General features: G+C 37.7%; 1 protein-coding gene across 1 annotated transcript; it reads right to left on the bottom strand.

Annotated features, from left to right (window-relative positions):
- Positions 1-123: 123 nt before the first annotated feature.
- Positions 124-21,679, bottom strand: ncbp1 (nuclear cap binding protein subunit 1). Its single transcript, XM_079838587.1, has 23 exons — positions 21,449-21,679; positions 20,350-20,441; positions 20,156-20,256; positions 19,426-19,582; positions 19,232-19,339; positions 19,039-19,160; positions 17,094-17,163; positions 13,424-13,639; positions 10,652-10,749; positions 10,451-10,514; positions 10,224-10,334; positions 9,993-10,057; positions 9,200-9,262; positions 9,008-9,082; positions 8,786-8,889; positions 8,421-8,543; positions 6,840-6,942; positions 6,560-6,653; positions 6,368-6,471; positions 4,761-4,878; positions 1,218-1,361; positions 814-927; positions 124-724 (listed from the first exon to the last, which is right to left on the bottom strand). Exons 1-23 carry the CDS (start codon positions 21,483-21,485, stop codon positions 611-613), a joined length of 2,397 nt encoding a protein of 798 aa, XP_079694713.1. The 5' UTR covers positions 21,486-21,679; the 3' UTR covers positions 124-610.
- Between the last annotated feature and the right edge of the window lie 11 nt (positions 21,680-21,690).

Raw genomic sequence — 21,690 nt, 5'->3', positions numbered from 1 at the left:
CACTTAAGAACCAAACATGATTGATTTGACATGGATTTACTTTTGTAAAATCCCAACCTCTATTTTCTAATCCACAATCTGATATGGTGAGATGCATGCAAGAACAAAAGACATAAGCAGGGCTGTTTTTTGTGTGTATTTTTTGTAAAAAAAAAAAAAAAAGAAAAAGGAGGAAGACTTCGTCGTCCAAACCATGGCATTGCAGTGGCAAAAGACCTCCATCTGCTTTACAGAGGCAAATAATTGATAATGCAGAATCACTTGTAATCCAACTCGACAACCATTTTTCAATCGAAATTACATAAAAACGCATAAAAACACAGCCGAGTAGTTTCATAACATGGTTTCTCTTCATCATGGTTTTCTAAACGCTGGGCTTTTTAAAAAGATCTACACTTACCACAGAGCCAATGACAATGGGTTTAAAAAAAAAAGATAAACAAACAAAAAAGAAACACTACAGAAACATCAACGGCCCCAAAACAGGTCTGACATTTCCCAATATCACTACTAAAGAAAGCCATCTCCAATGACTGATGGATGTCGCTAAACCTTGAAATGCCACATAAACAGGCAGGTGTGACAGTCTGAAGTGATGCATTCTGGGATCTCAGAGCTGAAGAGCACAGAACTGCTGGTAAACAGCCAGGATGTGATGGTCGAGCTCAGCGGTGAACAGCAGGTTCTCCAGGGTGCCCATATACTGCTGGATGATCACATGATGCTGTGGGTGACAATGAAGACAATTAATAAGGGCGGTTATACGACCAACAAAGCACAATATAGATCAGCAAACATTTGGATCAGGACTACCATGAGGAAGATCTGCTGCAGCCTCTCGATGCAGTTCTTGTACCAGGTGGTGTTGATGTCTACACCGCTCGTTTCACAGCGAACCAGGTGCTCTGTCAGTAGCATAATGAAGCGCTGAAAGAGAGAGAGAGAGAGAGAGAAAGAAAAACAGTTCTTTTGTCATCTCTTTGCTCCAGGCACTGTCTTTAATTATCATAATGAAACACAAAAGGCAAACTAAGAGAGAAAGACATGAAAAGAATGTAAAGTTTATTATCTCCTGACAAAAAGGAATAAGAGGTCTTTTGCAGCTGTATTATTTTTTTGAAAATGTAGCTCTGAAGCCTCTATTAAACAAACAAAACAGAAAAAAGTACCAATAATAATGAAAACAGTAAAATGGATGTGCATTGTCATGGGCCTACCTGGAAAATAACAAGGAAAAGGTTCTTCTGTTCGCTCTGGGCCGACTCAACTTTCTCCTGCAGCCTCTCGATCTGTTCCTCCAACTGACCCTCCTCATCCTCACTGTTCTTCTCCATCTCCTCTTCATCACCGCTGTCCCGCTGCTACAGAAAACAAGAACCTCGTAGTTCATAGTGAGCATCGTTCAGATACAAAACAGAGCTTTTTTATATAAAAAGAAACCCACACATACTCATACTGACCATGATGTTACAACCAAATATAAATAAGTAGACAAATACTTGTAAAAAATAATGGTGCAGAATGATTTTGTAAACATTTCCCTTAAAAGGTACATTTATTGTTTCCATCAAATTATTTCATTAAATAAGATATCCGTCAGTGCAGTGGGTAATGTGGGTCCTTTAACGCGAGCACATTTCTAATGAAAAAAAGAAAACCTGTACTGTTACTTTATGTTGGGCGATGTTCCACTCATTACTTTATTTTAATGCAATAGCCTACATGTTAAGAAATGCGTAGTTTATTCCAAGCACTCCGTCTTTTTTTCTCTATTATAAAAAAACATAATATAATAAAATTACAAAAAGGGTATACATGTGTATTCAAATTAAAGAAGAGGAGTTTCATTCTTTGTAAATGTCCATAGTTCTTATTGCTTTGCAGTTTGAAAGTCCTTTGAGAGTTTTAAAATAAATCTTCATGTCAGCCTTGAAATGGGTGATGTTGGAAATCCTGTCAGACCATTTACACTATTTGTGTATGTAGAACTTCCCGAGTAATATTATAAGATTTAATATAAAAACATGACTCTTTTCTATATCCTTTTTGTCGTAATAAAAAATAGCATCTATTTTCTCTATGTTAACTTTGGTTCCACTTAGCATATTAAATAAATATTCTATATCAATCCAAAAGAATTTAACATACATACATACATAAAAAAAAAAGATGCAAAATAGTTTCAGTATCCGTTTCACAAAATGTGCAACATTCAGAAAGATCGTTTTTATAGATCGGTTTGTTGGATAAACTGTATGTATAATTTTAAAGTATATTTCATTAACTTTATTATTAACACAGAATTTGTTATTATAAGTCCAAATCAATCCCCAATTAAAGTTCCCGTTTTTCCGGGGGTTTTTTAAGCTTTGATTGTGTTTACAGTGTGCAATATAACATGTGTTCATGTTTCGCGTGTAAAAAAAAAAAAAACAGTATTTTTCACACAATTTACTTATCTGTATACCGCTGTTTTCACGGTCCTCAAAACGGCTTGAAAGATTTCCCTGTTCTATGAAGTCCCTCCTTTAGAAATACGTAACGAGTTCTGATTGTGCCAGTGGTTCCAGTGTTGTGATTCGACAGCAGCTTAGCGCACGTTGCCCGGAAAGGTCACGCCTCTTACCATAACGGGGAGATGCACGCGCTCAAGGTACAGCCCCTGAAGGCCAAACAAAGGTGATTTGACTCCGGGATGAAAATAACAGCGTCTCGACGACATGACGACAAACGCAACCGAACGCAACACTTCCTCTTCTCCACGAGGGAGCACCAAGACCACGCCCCCTTTTTGCGTATTCTTGTGGGCGGAGGTTAGTCGACAAACTGTTCTACTGACGTCATTAAAGCAGGATGTACAGGGATGTAGTCCGAACTGGCCGTTCGCTGTAGGCTTTGAAAGGGAACTTCTGTTAAATAAAATATCTTGCTTGGCATTGAACTTTGAGCTTTATAATTTTACAGGTATTATTTATGCTCTAACAGCAACATTACACACTAACTAAAGTTTGAAAAATGGGATCACGAAGAACAGGACCTTTAATATTCTCAAAAGCGAGCACATAAGTGTGAGGTAGGGCTGCAACGACACGTCGACGTCATCTACGAAAATATGTCGACATGCGTGAAATGCGTCGACGTCACATTATTTACATTCTAGAATAGAACAGATCTAGAATAATGGCGGCTTCTGCTCCCGGGCATAGTGAAAATGATCATTTATCATATAAAGCTAGACCGCGACATTCAAAAGTGTGGGAGTACTTTAAACAAAAGCCGAATAAAACTGTGCTTTGTTCGCTCTGTAACGCCGATCTCACACTGCACGAGGTGCAGAGCAGAAGCTGTGCGCGTGGAGAGCGGGAGCCGCGCGCGCCCGTTGGGCTTTCACACTGCCAGCATTCGCCTCGCGCAGCTTAACCGTGCCGTGTGTATTGCAAATACAGACAAATATTGTCCATTCGGTCACATTTTACGGGGTTCTTCTCCGACCCCAGTACGTCTCGTGCTTTTATTTATTATGGGCAGCATATATCTGCTGTAAATGCGACCGGGTTCCTCTCTGTCCCAAACACACATGCATAATAATAACATGCTTTATATAGGTAGTTTACATGATTAAAGTAACATTAAAGTTAAGATATGCCTCTAGTTTTAATCATTTAAATGTGTCTTTGAAGTTTGGGCAAAAACTTCTGGCAGCTTTAGTCGTTGTTTATGCACATGTATCTTCAAAATAGACGACTAGTTATACATTAAAACTATGCTGAAAGCTCCTGTATGTGAACCTTTTGCAGATAAATACAAGTGCATTTTCGTTTACTATTGACACAAATCATACTCAACTATTATAGTAAACAACTTTTCCTAATTAGGCTTACTCTGTATACATTTTAAGATGAATAGTATCATTAGTTATACATAATGTTTAAAATGCTTCGTGTTCATATATTTCATTATAAAATGTACACTACCCTTCCTGAAATACAATTGTCATCATTCATTGATTTCATGTTAAAATAATATACAAATTTACTACCCTCTTTGAAAAACAATAATCGGGAAAAAGGAATAATCAGATTTATTTGGAAAATAATCGTTAGATTAGTCGACTAATTGAAAGAATAATCGCTAGATTAGTCGACAGAAAAAAGAATCGTTAGTTGCAGCTCTAGTGTGAGGCAAGTTAAATATCTAAATAATAACATGTTACTCTTTTGTAGAGTGGGATAGAGAGGGGAAACAAAATATATAACAAAACAAAGATTAAAAAAATATAATAGCTCATACTGACCGAAAACCAAATCTGAAAGCAATAAATAAACAGAATTGCATACTGTGTGATCTGAAATCCATTTACTATCCATTATAAATTTGAGTTAGTCTGACTGAAAGTAGTTTTGGGATAGTAGTATCTGGGACTCTCAATAGCATGTATAAAATAAAAAAAACAGCATATGATGCCTAAGGCACCTAATAAATTCAGCACCGTGTCTAAACATTGTGACTGACATGACCAGAAGCCAAATTTCCAGTTGTTCATCTGGTGAATTCTCAATAACAGTTCTCAATTGATGGATGAAAAAGTCTGCTGGCATTAGGCCGACACCAACGGTATTAATACAGCAACCAATGTAGACATTTCGGATATTAACTGCCCTGCCCAAACAAATGGATGCAACTTAAACCCTTATAAAAGTAACAGCGAGGACAGTCAGTCCTAAAGATCAGAATTGCAAAGCCCAAGGCGTTTGTTCTACCTTTTTGTTCTGCTGCTTCTCCAGCTTTTCTTTTGCCTCATCCAGCTCTTTCTGGATCTTCTGCACATGTTTGTTCATCTTCCGGATGGTTGAATGAAGAATCTCCCACACATAAAACCTGCATAGACCCAATATATGTAAATCAATTACAGCTGCAGTCAAATTTAAGTAGGGCTGTAATCAACCAAAGAAAATCTTGGTCGACTGAAGTCTGAAATTTTTGACTAAAAATGACGTAAGGAAAAAAAAAAAGTAAAATTAATTAGCTGCGCACTGTGCGCAGTACTTGGTAGCCTTATTGTCTGCCTAAATGAATTATAAATAAACAAAAAACGAGTAGGCTATTTGCAGTATATTAAATCGTTTTTGACCTGATTATTTTGCACTGAAATGAGTCTGACACACAAGTCTGTCAGCATTGCATCACGTGCAGCTGCGCAATATCATAGAACTATATTTTCGGAAATCATAGGCTATGTTGTCAACTAGTGATATCATAAGAACTTTTGAGCAATATGCAACATAATTTAGACAATTGTTTGTGTCATATGTATTATAATAACTGACAGACACAATCATTTCAGCCGCTCTGTGCAGCTCGAACATAGGAGCTCAGCTTCGCGGCTGAGACACGAATAGACTATTAAATTAAAGCTTTTACTCTTAAACACAAAAGGCACGTCCACTTTAATAAAAAAGGAATATTTATTAAACAAGCTAGATCAAGAGCAGAAATAAAATAAAGTGCATAACTGAAAAATAAAGCATAGGCTCAAAACTAATACAAACAGTGGGCACAGTGCATCGCACATTAGGCTGCAAATAAAAAATTAAGTGCCCAAATCCAATAAATAATACTAGAAATAAATTTGCAGTTTGCACAATAATAAAAGGGAACCATAAAAGTAGGCTACAAATTTTAAACGAAACAGAATAGCGCATATAAGGTAGGCGCACTCAGAACAAATACAAAAAGAAATAAATCAAATGCCCAAATCCACAAGTATTTCAAATAAATGTGCAAAATAAAATTATAAAATTGTATTAATGTCCAAAACGAATTCTGATATGTTCATATAGCCTACTCAGACTGGGAAACCTAACGCTGACAAGTTACCGTTTTTTAGGTGATATGACATGTTTGTTGTCGAGCTGTGATATGCAAACTGTTGCTAGCAAAATTTGCATTCAAGTTTTCCCCATTTTCTATTTTTTTAAAATGCTGCCACACTGCCGATGTCTTTGTTGACATGGTAGAAGAGGACTGACTAGGAAAACACTCTCACAATTAAATAAATAATATAACCGCAAAGTAGCCTACTTCAATCTGTCTCTCGTCTCCAGTGGGTTGGGCTAATCCAAAAGAAGTGAAAACAAGGGGGGTGTTCTGAAGACAGACTGTTACCTGTGAAACAGGGGTGCTCTGAAAACACCCCCATTCCTTTCCACCTGATGAAATGAACCCAGCAAAACTGATGGAATGAACGCGGCCACAAAAAAAAAAAAAAAAAACATCGACCAATCAGAATTTTGGTCGAGCCAGAACATATAGACTAATAATCGATTGGGAGATTACAGCCCTACATGTAAGCGTGTCTGAGGTATACCTGGTGAAATCGTGAGCCATTTCAGGAGAGAACACCCAGTTGGCCACGGCTGCACAGTCCACAATCTGGGTCCGAATAAACTTGTCCACCAACACGGCGATCATCTGAAAGATTATGTTCACAACATGAGCTTCCACAGATGCCACGAATGACATTCAACAAGACAATAAAACATAAAATATAAAGTCCTACCACAGGGTGGTTCTTCCAGAACTCGTACAGAACCCGGAGGATGTGCAGTTTCCCCTCATCACAGTCTGTGAGGGCCTTCAGAACCTCATGAAACCTGAGAGAGAAAAGAAACGTGCCAATCGCCTTTTACTAGAAGAAAACACCTGAGCATTTTACAAGCTGATACAGTCTTAATGATCTGTGCTTTTAGCAATTGCAGGCGCCTTTTGAGAACAGAAGGAGAGGGAACACAGAGCCAGCCGCTGGCAGGCCTGTGTGGGGTTTGGCAGGAGTTACTCACTTGGCCAGGGCACTGAAGGAGTGACTGAAGGACTTCGCAGCCAAATGGAGCAGTGTCTGCAGGAACACTTCAATCTTTAGAGGGTTGAAGCCATCACCCTCATCTGGATAGAGAGGAGAAGTGTGGTTAGATACAGAACACCACACATTTACATGTATTCACTTAGGGGACACTTATCCAAAGCAACATACAAATGAGGAACATCAATCAATTTTTCACAAGAGCCAGCTATACTCATAACACACATTGCCAAGTTCAAAGAATAATGAAATCATTATTTCCTTTTATGACCTAAAAGTACCTTCTAATAACCTAATAAAGTCTTTAAAACGAATCACTTATGCTCAAGGCCACATTTATTTGATAAAGAAAGAATAAGAAACATGTATCAATGTTGATATTTTAGGAGTCTTTGATTAATAAAATGTTTAAAAAGAACAGCATTTACTTGACATTTTAATGTTTTGTAACTGCCGATACCAAGTCCCGATCCGATACTAATATTTTCCTAATGCTTGGTGCATACTTCAAGTACATGCAAATGATTAAAATCAATCCAATGTATACAGGACCATGCAGAGAGATCCTCAGGGGCATAGTCTATCACTATGGAACAATTACTACAGTAATTATATATATATATACACACACACACACACACACACACACACACCATTTATATCTATTTTATATATTGTAGACAGGCTGTTTGGTCACAATTATGAATATGGGACTGATGAAATATTCATCATAAATTTTATATGTACAAGAAGCATAATAGCAAAAAAAAATTTAAACGTTAGCGATATGGTTAGAAAGCATGAAGCTTGCGGTGTCAAAATGCCAGTCTATCAGTCGAGTCCGAAGCAAGACACACTGTTATGGCAACAACATCTTCGTCTAAAATTAAGTAAATTACTTTCGAGTGATTCGTATGATGCTCATCAAACATGCTAAACACGGAAACTTGAACGTGCGTGTGACACGAAAGACCACATTGGTTCTCGCACTTCACACATGGGCTGTGTCTGAAATCACCCCCTATACCTTTAAGCAGGGCACGATTTGAGAGGACAGACATTTTTTGTGGTGTCTGAAAGTATATTGAACATTGAGTGCACTCACTCAATCCCACAATGCACCTCTATAATGAGTGCACACTACGCAAAAGCCCTTCCGGCACACTCAGTTTCCAAATTCCCTCTTTCAAGTGAACTATATTAGTGAAGTAATGCAGGTAATAGTGAATGAGGGTATAGGGGCGATTTCGAACACATCCATGCACATTTCAGCTTCTTTTCATTTGCCCTCAGGACAGCAGAAAAAAAAAACAGTATTAATCTGATTAAATCATCATAATCAGACCGATACCAATCCTTGAGATTGGCTCGGGACATCCCCAATTCAATCATTTAAAAATAAATCTTACTGCCAATCTACCACAATAATGCATTATGTAAATACATCACAATTGCCTTCTGAATACAAAATAACCTTTTAAAAATAAACGATAGTCCTAAACTAATGACATAAGATTATGATTGCCAAGTAAATTATTATCTAAACCAAAGGCAGACCCACCATCATCATCATCCTGGTTGGGATTAGGGACATCTTTTAGAACAATAAGAATCTCCTCATTAGACGCCCGGTTTTTGATAGAGTTACTAACTGTATTTGCCACAGGAAATCCAGGTAATGCAGCTGAAACAGAAATGAAAAGACAAAACCATGGTCACATTATACAGCAATATCACATCTATACTATAATATTACATAATATAGCTGTAAAATCATAGTAAAACTTGCTGGTTGTCATTTTGAGAAGGTAGAATTAAAGATTGAAGATTTCGTTTCAGTGCAAACATGCATGCATGTATGCATGTATGTATGTATGTATGTATGTATGCATTAAATCACAGATGTGTTCATGCATCTGAACATACAGCTGTTCTCCTCAACATATTTATAAAAGGACACAGGGTCAGCAGGGATCAGGGCAGAGAAACTTGCAGGAACAATGTCCACTATCCGCTGATGGTACGACAACCTGCAGATTTATAAATCAAGGCTCATTGTTAATAATCAGCACATCATGAATTAACTGGGTCTGAGCAGCAATTATAAAAAGCTGCAATGCAACTGAATGAAAAACGTGTCAAATTTACCTCATACACTTTTCCAAAACCTCTTTAACAAACTTGGGTTTGGGCTTTTCAAGGTCTTGAGTCAAGCAGTCAGCCCTGAACAGATCAGAGTTCAATACATAAATACAGCGTCACACAGAGACAATGCACAGCCTGTACAAATATAAGAGAATCAGATCAATGTGATTCCCAGAAGTAAATAGTCATCCTCACCAGTCATCCCAGCTCCATCTGAACTGGAAGTTACTCAAATGATGCGAGAACCAGTTGATGAGTCTGAAAAGCAGAATAATCCAACACATTCGAGAAACATTAAAAGAGATAAAAATCTTTGAAGATTCTCAATCCATTTTAAAGTCAATCTGAGGGTGCTTTCACTCTGGCAGTTTAGCTCATAACAGAGCACGGATCGCATTAAAAATTGATCATGTAAAAGCTTGCGCACTACGGTTGCAATGGAACTGTGGCACGATTTGTGTGAATGTGAAAGCAACTGCGACTCGGATGCGCTCATTCAGGAAGTAAAGTATCCGACACATGCGTTTTAGCTGATAACATTAGTTCAACAAAACGCATGTAAGGGATTACAGATAAATTACCTTGGATACAAGCTACAGTGTCATTGTGCAGAATGAGTGCAATCCGAGGAGCAAGTGAAATGGTCTCCTCAAAAGAGTCCGTTTGAAAGCTCCAGAAAGCAACCTTAATGCGAAGCAGTATCATTCACTCTGCTTCGCATAATAGCACCAAATTAGTTTTTAAAAAAATGCTTTCTTTCATGCGCCATGCACGTTTGTGATGCAAGATGAACGTGAATGCACCAGTGAGTTTGAAACCAGACCAACACTGCGAGACGGAAACAAATCACATTTGGATCGCAGCAAAGGCCCCCAGTGTGAAAGCCTCATCATAGTTTTAGACTTTCAGCTGGGTAACGTTACTTCTTGATATTTCAACCAATGTAAATCGACAAATGTGAGTGGTTTAGCCATCTATTCAGACCCACCGGTCTATACAGGTTGTGTTCATTGTGTCCAGCCTCATGTACATCATTTCTGTGGCTTGAGCGAGCTGAATAACGGCAGGTTAAAGAAAACTACAAGAGCAGGGAACACTCATTCCATGTTTACACAAGTCTAAACATGGGTCTTCCTGTCAGAGCTGTGGCACAATATGTAGGAGGAATCAATTAATAACACAAATTCACATGGATTTCAGTCAGTATGAACAAGGATACGACTTGTGGTAAAGAGCCCGGTTGCAGTTTGCAGAGCTCAATGAGTAACGCAGTGTACATGACATCAATGTGAGGAGGATTGGGCAGCTGGAATAACTCGCCAAAGATCACCTACAGAGAGATACAGATTAGCATTACACTAAAACGACAAATCCAAGTCCCATATCCAAGTCAAATATTTTGCCACATTATCAAATAAAAATGATAAGCATCACATTGCCATTTACCTCCACAATATGGTAGTTAAGGGGTATCTTGTTTTTTCCCGGGTAGCTGAGCAATTGGGCAGCACTGTGATGGAAAAGAAAAAAGAGAGAGGAAAAAAAACAACAGTTGAAGGCCAAGTGTGTAAACTAGGTTTCAAAGAAACAAAATCAGCCCACTAGGCCTTCAAACTCTAATGGTATCAGCATATGCAGATGACTGACCAGGTCTTCCTCTCCCTCCAGTGAGACTTGATGATGCAGTGCAGGTTCTCCTCAATCACAAAGCGCTCGACTGAATGACTTCCTGGCATCACAGGCCCCTGACAACACATAGACAGACTTTGACACACTTACACACAAAACAGCATCCACAAGAACATGAATGAAGTATAACCTTAAAATAAATAAAAATACTACAACTGTTTATACATTACCATTCAAATGTTTGGAGAAATTACTTCTATTCAGCAAGAACAGATTAAATTGAGTCAATGTTGTTCTTTTGAACTTTCGATTCAAAGAAATTTAAACAAAAAAAACAATCATGGTTTCCACAAAAAATATTAAACAGCATAACTGTTTTCAACATTTAAAGCACCAAATCAGCATATTAGAATGATTTCTGAAGGATCATGTGACACTGCTGAAAAGTCTGCTTTGCCATTACAGGGATAAATTACATTTTAAGATATAAGGTTAAAGGTTTTAAATATCAATCTAAAAAAAACAATTGTGTGTGTATAATATATATATATATCGTTTTTACTGTATGTTTGATCAACTAAAATAAAAATAGTGTTTTTGTACTTTTGATCAAATAAATGCTGTCTTGGTAGGGCTGGGCGATATGGCCAAAAAGTGATCTCAATAAAATCTTTTCATATCAGTCGATATCGATAATTATCACGATAAATGTAAAATATTTCTCTCTTTCAAATTTAAAGGCAGATTTTTGCTCCCATTTGAAAGTTGTAGAAACCAGACTGTTAATTGTGGCTTTAAACTATTTTTTATTGTCAGAATATGACAAACATTTCACATTTTTTAGTAACTTACTCTTTTCCAGTCATTTTTCCTTAAAGGTCCCGTTTTTCAAGGTGATTTGCCTCCGGGATGAAAATAACAGCATCTCGACTGGTCTCGGCGACATGGCGACAAACACTCTACAAACGCAACACTTCCTCTTCTCCACGTGGGAGAGCAACCAAACCACGCCCCCTTTTTTGCGTATTCTTGTGGGCGGAGGTTAGTCGACAAACTGTTCTACTGACGTCATTAAAGCAGGGAGTACCGGGATGTAGTCCAAACCGGCCGTTCGCTGAAGGCTTTGAAAGGGAACTTCTGTTAAATAAAATATCTCGCTTGGCATTGAACTTTGAGCTTCATAATTGTACAGGTATTATTTATGCTCTAACAGCAACATTACACACTAACTAAAGTTTGAAAAATGGGATCACGAAGAACAGGACCTTTAATATGACATTTTGAAATGCATTTCTTAATAGAAAAAAATGAATGTGTTAGTTTCTGCATGTGTTAACGGGTGATATTGTTTCTAGTCATGAAGAAGGTTTGTGTTGCCTGACTTTGGCATATATCTTCGGCACAGTTTGCAGTGCAGTATTAATCATATTACAAGTTTTGTCTTAGAAATGCACATTTGACAGTGAGTTGACAGTAGTAGTAGCTTGAGTTAGGAGGATGCTGATGTAAATTTATGTTCATCAACAAAAACACGGACAACTGTAAAAAATGTATTTTTATATTGTAAAATATAAATATTATGACTGAGTTTTATTAAAATTAACCATTGGTCTTCCATAGTATCATAGATTTAGATCATGATAACCACAGTTAAAAACATGCATATAGCTCTTCACTATACCATGGTAAAATGTATCTATATGTTTTCTATGGTATTTGTATGAAAAACAGTAGACCTAGCCTAAAAACATTTAGTATAAATGCATACTGATATAAATGCATATTGATATATAGTATAAATGTGAATGAGCATTTTGTGATGCAAAAAAAATACTGTAATAATATTCCATTACTCCTTTAATACATGTCTAAATTAATAATATAATAAAATTCTATATGAATATCCCACAGATCTGCCACAGTACCATGGTGCAGTAGTTAGAGTCACAACAGTAAATTCATGGTAAATGATGGATAAGATGGAAAAGCCTTCTGACTGTATAATTGAGCACAGTGTTTCTGCTGTTTGTCAGCGCTGTTTAATAATCTGGCTTTAAACTAGTTTAAATCACGAAGGCATTTGTATTTTTCATTGAATGCATGCGTTTGGATCTCACAGCGCTGTTCAGTGTTTGCGTGACCGATCAGAGAAACGGATCTGCTCTAGTGAGCTCGCTGCCGTTTGGACTTTGACCCGAGCGGATTAATGGTCTGTGTGAAGCGGTTCAAATGAGTAACAATTCGTGCTACCTTTTATCAACAAATTTGTCGTCTTTGGATGACTCTAGGTTAGTTTCACTTTTGAATTAACGTTCGTCGCCACACTCACTTATTCCTTCTCGCAAGTAGAGCATGTACTTTTGATGTGCATGTTAAGAGCTGCACGCTGACTGGCTGATGTCTATTTCTGCTGTGTGATTGGGTGTTAAGAGTAATCTATATCGAGTAAAAATGGCCAGAGCTTATCATCGTTATCGACATGAATTTTATCGCGATTCAATATGATATCGTTTATCGGCCCAGCCCTAAGCCTTGGTGAGCATAAGAGACTTCTTTCAAAAATCTCAATTCCTAATTCCAGCTGACATATACAAAGCCACACACGTGTGGAAAAATAATCTTAACTAATAACATCACAGCCTAACAATCCCTATTACTTCCTCGTGAATATTCTGTTTCACATGGACATGCATCATATTGTGGAAGTTAAATGAGCCCAGATTCATGTTTTAAAGTATGAAGCATTTTCCTCAGATGGACCATTATAACAATGTAAAAACATTACTGTACCTCTGGGGCATCAGTGTAGTCAAACATGCGGAAGACAACGTGAGGCATGGGGTAGACAGCGTCATCAGAGTGAGCTGGAGGGGTGAAGGGGGGCAGGTTGTGCTGCAAGGCTTCACACAGCACACTGTCGAATGCAATATAAGGCCTCAGGATGTGACGCTCCTGCCAGCGGTCCTTCTTCAGCTTCTGCACCTGGGCCCAGAGACAGTCCAAATACTACAGAGACAGACAGAGAGGAATTAGTTTAAGGGAAAAGATAGAGGATTGGTTCTCAATTGGTGGGTTGCAGGTAGGGCTGGGCAAAAATATAGATTTTTCGATTAATCGTTTTTTAAAATGTGGTCGATTCAAAATCGATTCTCAAGGCCAAGAATAGATTTTTTTTTTTTCCCGGGGGTTTCCAGTCGATCCTGCCCGATATAGCATATATGCTTGTCGTTAAGATAAAATCGAATGGCAATCGCATCTAAGGAAGGCACGCAAATAACAGAGATAGTGACGAAATATAATGCATCATCCGGGGCATGAATCAAAGCTCAGACGCCCCTGGAGGAAAAAGCCTCCATAAAAACGGACAGTCTGAATGACGGTCGGCTAAATCACAAGAAATGCTTGTCCTTTACTGAAAATCATTCAATATCCTTATTATGTTTTAGAATAAGTGTATCAAAATATCCATAAAAACTACATTGTATTGTATTTAACATAATTGTATGCATTTGAAATATAGAGATGGGTTCTGTTTTAATGTAGGCCTACTCAAGTGTCCCTAAAATAAAAAAAGTTTAATATAAAGGTTTGTGGCTCTTCATTTCTTTTTAATTACCCACTTGTAAACTCATGTTCACTGTTCTTTTGAATAAATATAGTAGGCTATTTGAATTAAATCTATATTCTTTGAGTTGAATCAAAATTGAATCGAGAATCGAAATCGAATCGATTTGAGAGCTTGCGAATCGAAATTGAATCGAATTGGAACATCTGAATCGATACGCAGCCCTAGTTGCAGGTCTGTTCTGACAGGGTCACTGGCAAGGAGCAAAATAATTTAGCCTATTAAAGGAGTAGTTCACTTTAGAATTAATCTTCCATTTAAGATGTTCATGTCTGTCTTTCTTCAGTCGCAAAGAAATTAAGAAGTATATAGGCTACATTTTTATATTTTTTAGAAAATGGCAGATCGTTTCACTTGATAAGAACATTATTCCTCGGCTGAGATCTTGTAGAGCTCTTTAAAGCTGCAATTTAGACCTTCAAACCGTTGTACCCTATTGAAGTCCACTATTTGGAGAAAAACCCTGGAATGTCTTCCTCAAAAACCTTAATTTCTTTTCAACTGAAGAAAGAAAGACATGAATCTTGAATGACGTGGGGGTGAGTAAATTATCTTAATTCTGAAGTGAACTACTCTATCTTTTAAAAGGGAAGATAAAGCACTTTACATATCTTGTTTGTTGATGTCAAAGGTTGTGTTTCTAATCAAACTCTACGGTGCAAATTCATCTGTCCCTTTGTAGAAGCTAGCCAAATTAGACAGAAGCCAAAATGGACTGGTTGCGTCTATTTCGCTTCAAACGCTCGATTTAAACGTGCGTACAATTCACTGTGGACGCGCGAATGGATTTAAAATGTTCAGGCGTCCAACTAGACGTGATAGATGCTCTATTCCCGTTTGGTGTGAACGCAGAATTAAAATCCAACCGAGATTATATTAAAGGGGGGGTGAAACACTCAGTTTCAGTCAATCTCATGTCAATCTTGAGTACCTATAGAGTAGTATTGCATCCTTCACATCCCCGAAAAGTCTTTAGTTTTATTATATTTATAAAAGAAAGATACGCTGTACCGAGTCTTTCTGGAAAAAAACAAAGCGGCTGATCGTCTGGTCGGAGCTAAAGAATCAGGAGCGCGCGCAGCGATTGCGTTGAGAGGTGAAAGCTGTGACATCCTTAAAGTCCCTGTAAAGGCAATTCTGAGATTTGTTTCTAAACACATTATAAATGTTAGAAATGTATTGCTGAAACACATTACAAAGACTGTGAACTATGAAGTACTGAATTCAGAAGTTAGACCGTTAAACAGTTTTTCACCGTTGCTGTGTTCAGGATTTTCTGGGCAGGGCTAAAACGCTATAACTAGAGCACATTCGCATCAGTTCGATCGCGAGTTACTGTTAGTACTGTTAGTTACTATAGTCAACAACTTACATAACAGCTTACAAAATAAAAACGATGAAGAAGTGGATTAATTTTGTGAACAGCAACCTTGGTGGAGAGCTGAGGATCATCACCGACACCTGCCTCTGCAGTGACTTTACACCGGATCGTTTTACAAACTTTAACCGGAGACAACTGGGATTCACTGATAATCCGCTGCAGAACCGACTATCCCCCGCCCAGGCCTTCATCCTCCCGTCCCGCCGACATCTGGTGCATCGTGATCATAGACGCTCGTGATCAGTGAGTGTTGTCTTGTGTGCTACTGCCGCTTTCCCGCGAGTGGGCGTGGTTTCGGCGCCGACAGCGGACACACCCCCAGCGTTTGAGAGCAGAGAATGCTGCTCATTTTTTCAGGTTTTTGATAAGCTATTTTATGTACTTCCCGGATTTTTTTATGATTCAAATTTGGCTGGGTGGTTAATAACACATTTATCTGTGGTGTGAGGAACTCAGAACACATGTTTAGTTTTGACTTCACAGGGACTTTAAATGTGGAAAAAACGTTATCCTAAATAAACCATGGAGATCAATCGGATTTAGCCTACATATATATGATCCAGAATCAGATCTAGAGGCTGAAATTGAACAGTAGAAGCAACAACGACTACAGCAGGACGTCTCAAAGTTATAAAAGTTTTACAGTACATACCATTAAGTTAACTGCTTATAGCGGCTTGTCATGCGCGAGTTTTGTAACATTTGTGTGTGTTTACTCATGGTTTATGAGGACATAATTTGATTTATGGACTATTGTATGCGATTTAATGTTAGCAGTAGCAAGCGGAAAGGTTTTGCACATCAGACTAGTGTGTGTTTACATAGAAAAACAATGGAATAGTAGCGTATGAGAGTCGATAGCTACCAACACTTTTGATTTTTACCAAGACATTTGAAGCAGTTTTACTCACCGCCTGCTTCCAACACATGACCGCGAACCTTAATCGCTGGGACCGCTCCATCTTTCAGCATTAGACGAGCTACAAACCCGGAGTTGAACCGGGCCGAAATGCAGTGATCCCATTAACGCTGGGTTCTTTGGGAAGCTGTACAGGGTTGTCTTGGGTTGTCCCAGACAGACAAAAACACACATCTTTGGTGACATTGTTGATTTCGTGACGTCCTGTGACTGCAGCGCAGCCGGCTTCCCTAAAGCCGAGCACAGCGCTATAATGGGCGTGCATTTGCCCTCTCGCTCTAGTCGCGTCATACGGCCCGTACAAGGACATTCCGCCCTAGCTTACGTCAAATGGACCCATACTCGAAAAAAAACGTTCCGAAACCGGAAGGAGTATTTTTGGCACAGAAATACTCCATCAAACGTCCAACTTTTTTTTTTTTTTAAACCATGTCCATGTTTAGCATGGGAATCCATGTCTTTAACAGTGTAAAAATCTCAGTATGCAACATTTTAAAGTAGCAGGCCTGGATGAAGCCAGTAGTCTGTTTCTCACCTCTTCCTGTGGGTGGGGCTTTTCTGCAGTCCACACCTGCAGCATGGGAACATGAATCTTCTGACGCCGCCTGTAGCAAAACCCAGATCATGACATTTCACAGGAGACTCCTTTGTACTCTACCAGTATAACCACATTTTAGCTGTCAAACCTCATAATATTTACAAAATTAAACATTAGTAGTTTTAAAGAGAACATGGTATCAAAACTGGCACCTTTTCCATCGCTGCACTTTACAAATGGACAAAAAAAAAAACTATAAAGCCTACTGTATAACATTTGATACGCACATTTCTTCAAAATTATCAACATGATCAAAACCTGTTGTCCACAATCAGTTACATGACTTCTGTCGTTGTTAGCAAGTAAAAGGCCTTTTAGTATAAAGGTCGTGGTTCATGTCTTTTTGTTGTGAAATATTTACAGATTTTTATAAAGTAAAATACAAGAATTACTTGTATTGTTAGTAATATTTCAAGATAAACACTAACTGGGCTGAGGCAACGTAGGTTTGCTTGATTATCCAAAAAATACAAAGCTTATCATCATAAAACTAAGCATTTAAACATCATCTTACTAAGACATATTATTGGGATAGAGTAGGGATGCACCGATATGATTTTTTGGGGCAGATACCGATTTTTACAAACACTTATTGGCCGATACCGATATTTGTTACTTGCCCTTTTATTTGAATTTTTTTCTTTAAAATAGAGCGTTTTGATCATGTTTTAAATCAGCAAAATAAAAATAAACAACATTACATTAACTTATAGCCTACTAGCTAGTTTATTGCTGAATTATCAAATCATTTCTAATGAACACAGACAGGAACATTCAGCAGGCCAACATAAATACAAAAGAAAATATGAAATAAACAGTGCTTTTTAAGTAAGTTAAATGTTAAATAACACTGCATATTCTTCACTGTATAAATTAAATGCATATATTATTATTACATTGAGACGCAACTCTTCTGTACAACATTAATCCTGTCACAATTACTTTGTAAACCTGAACTTTTATTTTGATGGGTTGCTGTGTGCTTCGAGTTACTGTGTGTGTGTTTAGGATATGGCGATAGATTTTGTCGAATGAAACGGTAAAATGCTCATGAAGTGACTGGAGATGCATTCATGTCTTCATATTGAGGTGGCAGAGGCTGAAAAACACAGCGAGTTTCAGAGCGAGTGTGTGTGTGTGTGTGTGTGTGTGTGTGAGAGAGAGGGGTAAATGAAACCGCGCGCCTGCGTCACACAGACACAGAAACATGCAGGATTCATATTTAAACATGCTTTTTGTGGCTTAATATTTCACAGATACTAGTATACATCACAATTTTATTTAAGTGTAGGCCTACTGACAAACGTTTTATTTATGCATCAAAACTAAATGCCATTCTGCATTTGCAGTAAATTTCGTTTTTATGACTGGATTCTGTCTGCGTTGTCCGCATCGCGGAAATGAATCCTTATGAAAGTTTAGACAAGAGAGCGATTTCTTTTTTGTTTGTTGGTTTTTTGTTGTTTGATAAACATTAAAACACAGACAGCAGCGCAGCAGGAATATTACATTATAATTTTGGATTATGCAGCAGACATTATATAGCTCAGTGCCTTCACGTAGTTCATTAATAAACCATCGGTTTGTTATATCTGCCTTTTTCATGCTATAGCCGATATACCGATGGTTGTCAATTGAACAAAAATCGGCCAATAAATATCGGCGGCTGATACATCCCTAGGAGAGTGACCACTAATATTTAAATGCAGTTCATGTAAGTGGTCTGCTACACTGTTATCAAGATCCTATTGTTTTTCATTAAAAAAGCCATCAGAAGTTTTTTTTCTTCAGAGTATGATCTCCATATTCTCCTTTTTTAAATATTTTGTCTAAATGTTTAATAAACTTCAGTTAAAATGATACAACTAAAAGAGGAACCTACTTTAAATATCCCTCGATTTGGTTAAGCAAGCGATCCATTTCCACATCCTTCTTCTCGTACAGCTCCTTGCCAACCCAAGGCAGACTGGACAGCACAACGTACACATACCAGTCAGATCGCACCTGTAAGGACACATCTGTTAGCCTGATTATCTATGAACATGATCTGCAAGGCAGCCAGAGGTCACGTTTACCTGTGGTATGTCTTCTTCCTGTGTGACACTGACAAAGTTCTCAAACATAGCGACCATGGAGGGAGCTGCGATGACGTGACAGTTCACCAGATCACTGAGAAAGCGCACCTGCGGATCACACAGGAAATTAAACACCAGCAAAATTATGAAAATTCTGAGAGATTTTTTTTTAATAAAAGCTAAACACCACATACCAAGTAAAGAGCCTCAGTGTAAAGGTTTGATTTTAGTGTCTCCTTGAGTTGTCGGATCATGGACTCCACAAACTCTCCTCCAAAGTTGTAATTGCGAGCATTGAGAAGTCCAACCAGTGTTGTGTAAACCGTCAACTTCTCCGGCAAAAGCCGTGCACTGTGAAAAAAATAGATTTTTTTTAGATTCATTTTTCAAGCGAAATGAAACCACACAGAATTATTGGGTTAGTTCACACAAATGAAGATCTTTTTGATGAAATCTGAGACATTTCTGCCCTCCACAGACCGCTACACCACTGACACGTTAATGCTTCAAAAAGTTAATAAGAAGATTGTAAAACCAATCCATATGAATTGAGCGGATAAGTTCAAATCATTTGACGTTCAAGCGAACGTGATGCATAACACGAGAATTAACCTCATTGGTTCTTGCTGAAGCCAAAAATGTTTGAGCTTCCATTTACCACGACTGATGAGTGAGTTGATGAACGTTTATGTGTGAATAAAAGTCTAAATTCAATAAAGCAATCGTGTCTCTTCTGTAAATTTCGACTAAACTGCTCAATTCATATGGATTTGTTTTAGAATCTCTTCTTGAAGCGTCAAAGTGGAAGTTACGGAGCTGCCAATGGAGGGACAGTAAGCTCTCAGATTAATGAAAGTCTCACGGGTTTGTATGGGTATTTTTCATTTTTGGGTGAAATATCCCTTTAAAGAGTAGGTTGCTTACACAGCACATAAAATGCGCAGGATTTTGCTTTTATAATTAGGGAGATCAGCCTCCAGCACACCAGCAAGACCCTCCAAATTGCTCTCTAAGGAGGACGTACTCTGGAAGCATACACAGAAAAAATGTGATTATTAATCAGTTGTCTTTTGTAAATTGTAATTAATACAATTGAAACAGCACTTCTTGTGACATACCTTCTCTCCCACACGACATATCAGCGACTCCAGGCGGTCTTCAATCTCAATGGGTTCAGACGTCCTCCTCCGTTTGTGAGGCTGGGCGGCGGCTGGAATGAAAAAGTCAAGAACAAAGTCCTATAGGTGAGATTTGAAAGAAAAGTGACTTCTATCAACAAAAATATATATATATATTTTCCTGCAACAAGGACGTAGGTATATTTTGTAATTGACAAGTTAGAAGTAACATTTATTTTATTCAACAAAGCGAACACTGTCACCGGCCAATATCAATCATCTGATTGATTATTTTTGGTCGGTTGATATTTCGGTCTATCGCTGGAAATGACTCCAGATCAGTCAAAGAGGTAGTTGCGATAGTCTTTTCTTCCCTATTGTGATAAAGCTTCTCAAACCAGAAAATAAATGTGTATATAATAAACTAATTGGATGGTAAAAGAAAAGATAAGTTATTTTGATTCAAGGGCACATTATTATTATTATTTTTTTTAAATAATGACAAGCATGGATAAAATAATTTATAATAAAAACTGCATTATTTCATAAAAATAAAAAAGAACTGTCCATTTTGAATTATTTATGGTCCCTTCTAACAGTCATGACAACACAATTAGCTGGATTTTGAAGGTCAGGTTTAAGGGATGCCTTATTGCAATGAGGTTGTAGGCGAAAATATAAACATTTAAATGTTAAAGTAATAAGGTTAAATGAAATGGTATTGAGATAAGCAAAGTATAAGGAGCAAAAATCACTAAGGAATAACGGAATTTCTGATAGAATTTAAAACTAATCCTACAAATGTAAAATGTTTTAAATGAGATTTGCATATTACCTTAAATGATTATAATCAAGTTCAAAGAACTTTGTTTATCTGAAAGCTTCCTATCTGCCCAAAAAGTAGCATTTAATTGGTCACTTTGGGCATTTTCTAAATGCAAATGTACTTAATGCAAATAAACAGACTAACGTTACATACGCCAAACACTGCAACCATACAGACTTGTTTAAGCACTCATAACAGTAAACAAACATACAATATGTAAATTACATAAACATAGCTGTGCCAACGTGCATGCTAACACGCTAACCCACTCACCATCACCACCCTCATCGCTGTGCCTTCGCCTGGACATTTCTCAAACTTAATATTCAAATTGTTGAAAGAGTATGAAAGAAACACAAAGAACACACTTTTTCAAAATGTTATTTATCCACTGAATTGCGTTCAGAAAAGCTTGTAGCTTTGAATGATTACAGCCGTTAGCTAGCCACACACTAGAAAAATAAAAGCGGTTTGATTTGAGGAAAACACATCCGGGCTAGAAGCTGCGTCAACGG

This window comes from Gobio gobio (genome assembly GCF_949357685.1).
Source record: "Gobio gobio genome assembly, chromosome: 16".
NCBI lineage: Eukaryota > Metazoa > Chordata > Actinopteri > Cypriniformes > Gobionidae > Gobio > Gobio gobio.
The sequence above is the reverse complement of the archived record's forward strand: the minus strand, read 5'-3'. Positions and strand labels throughout refer to the sequence as shown.

Bases quoted from the DNA above. Each gene is read 5' to 3' on its own strand.
- ncbp1 (XM_079838587.1), bottom strand. From the start codon at position 21,485: ATGTCCAGGCGAAGGCACAGCGATGAGGGTGGTGATG. The intron at 17,164-19,038 runs GTAGGTTCCTCT...GTTTTGCTACAG, and splicing joins CAAATCGAGGGATATTTAAA to GCGGCGTCAGAAGATTCATG. The intron at 6,472-6,559 runs GTAGGACTTTAT...ATAATCTTTCAG, and splicing joins TCTGGAAGAACCACCCTGTG to ATGATCGCCGTGTTGGTGGA.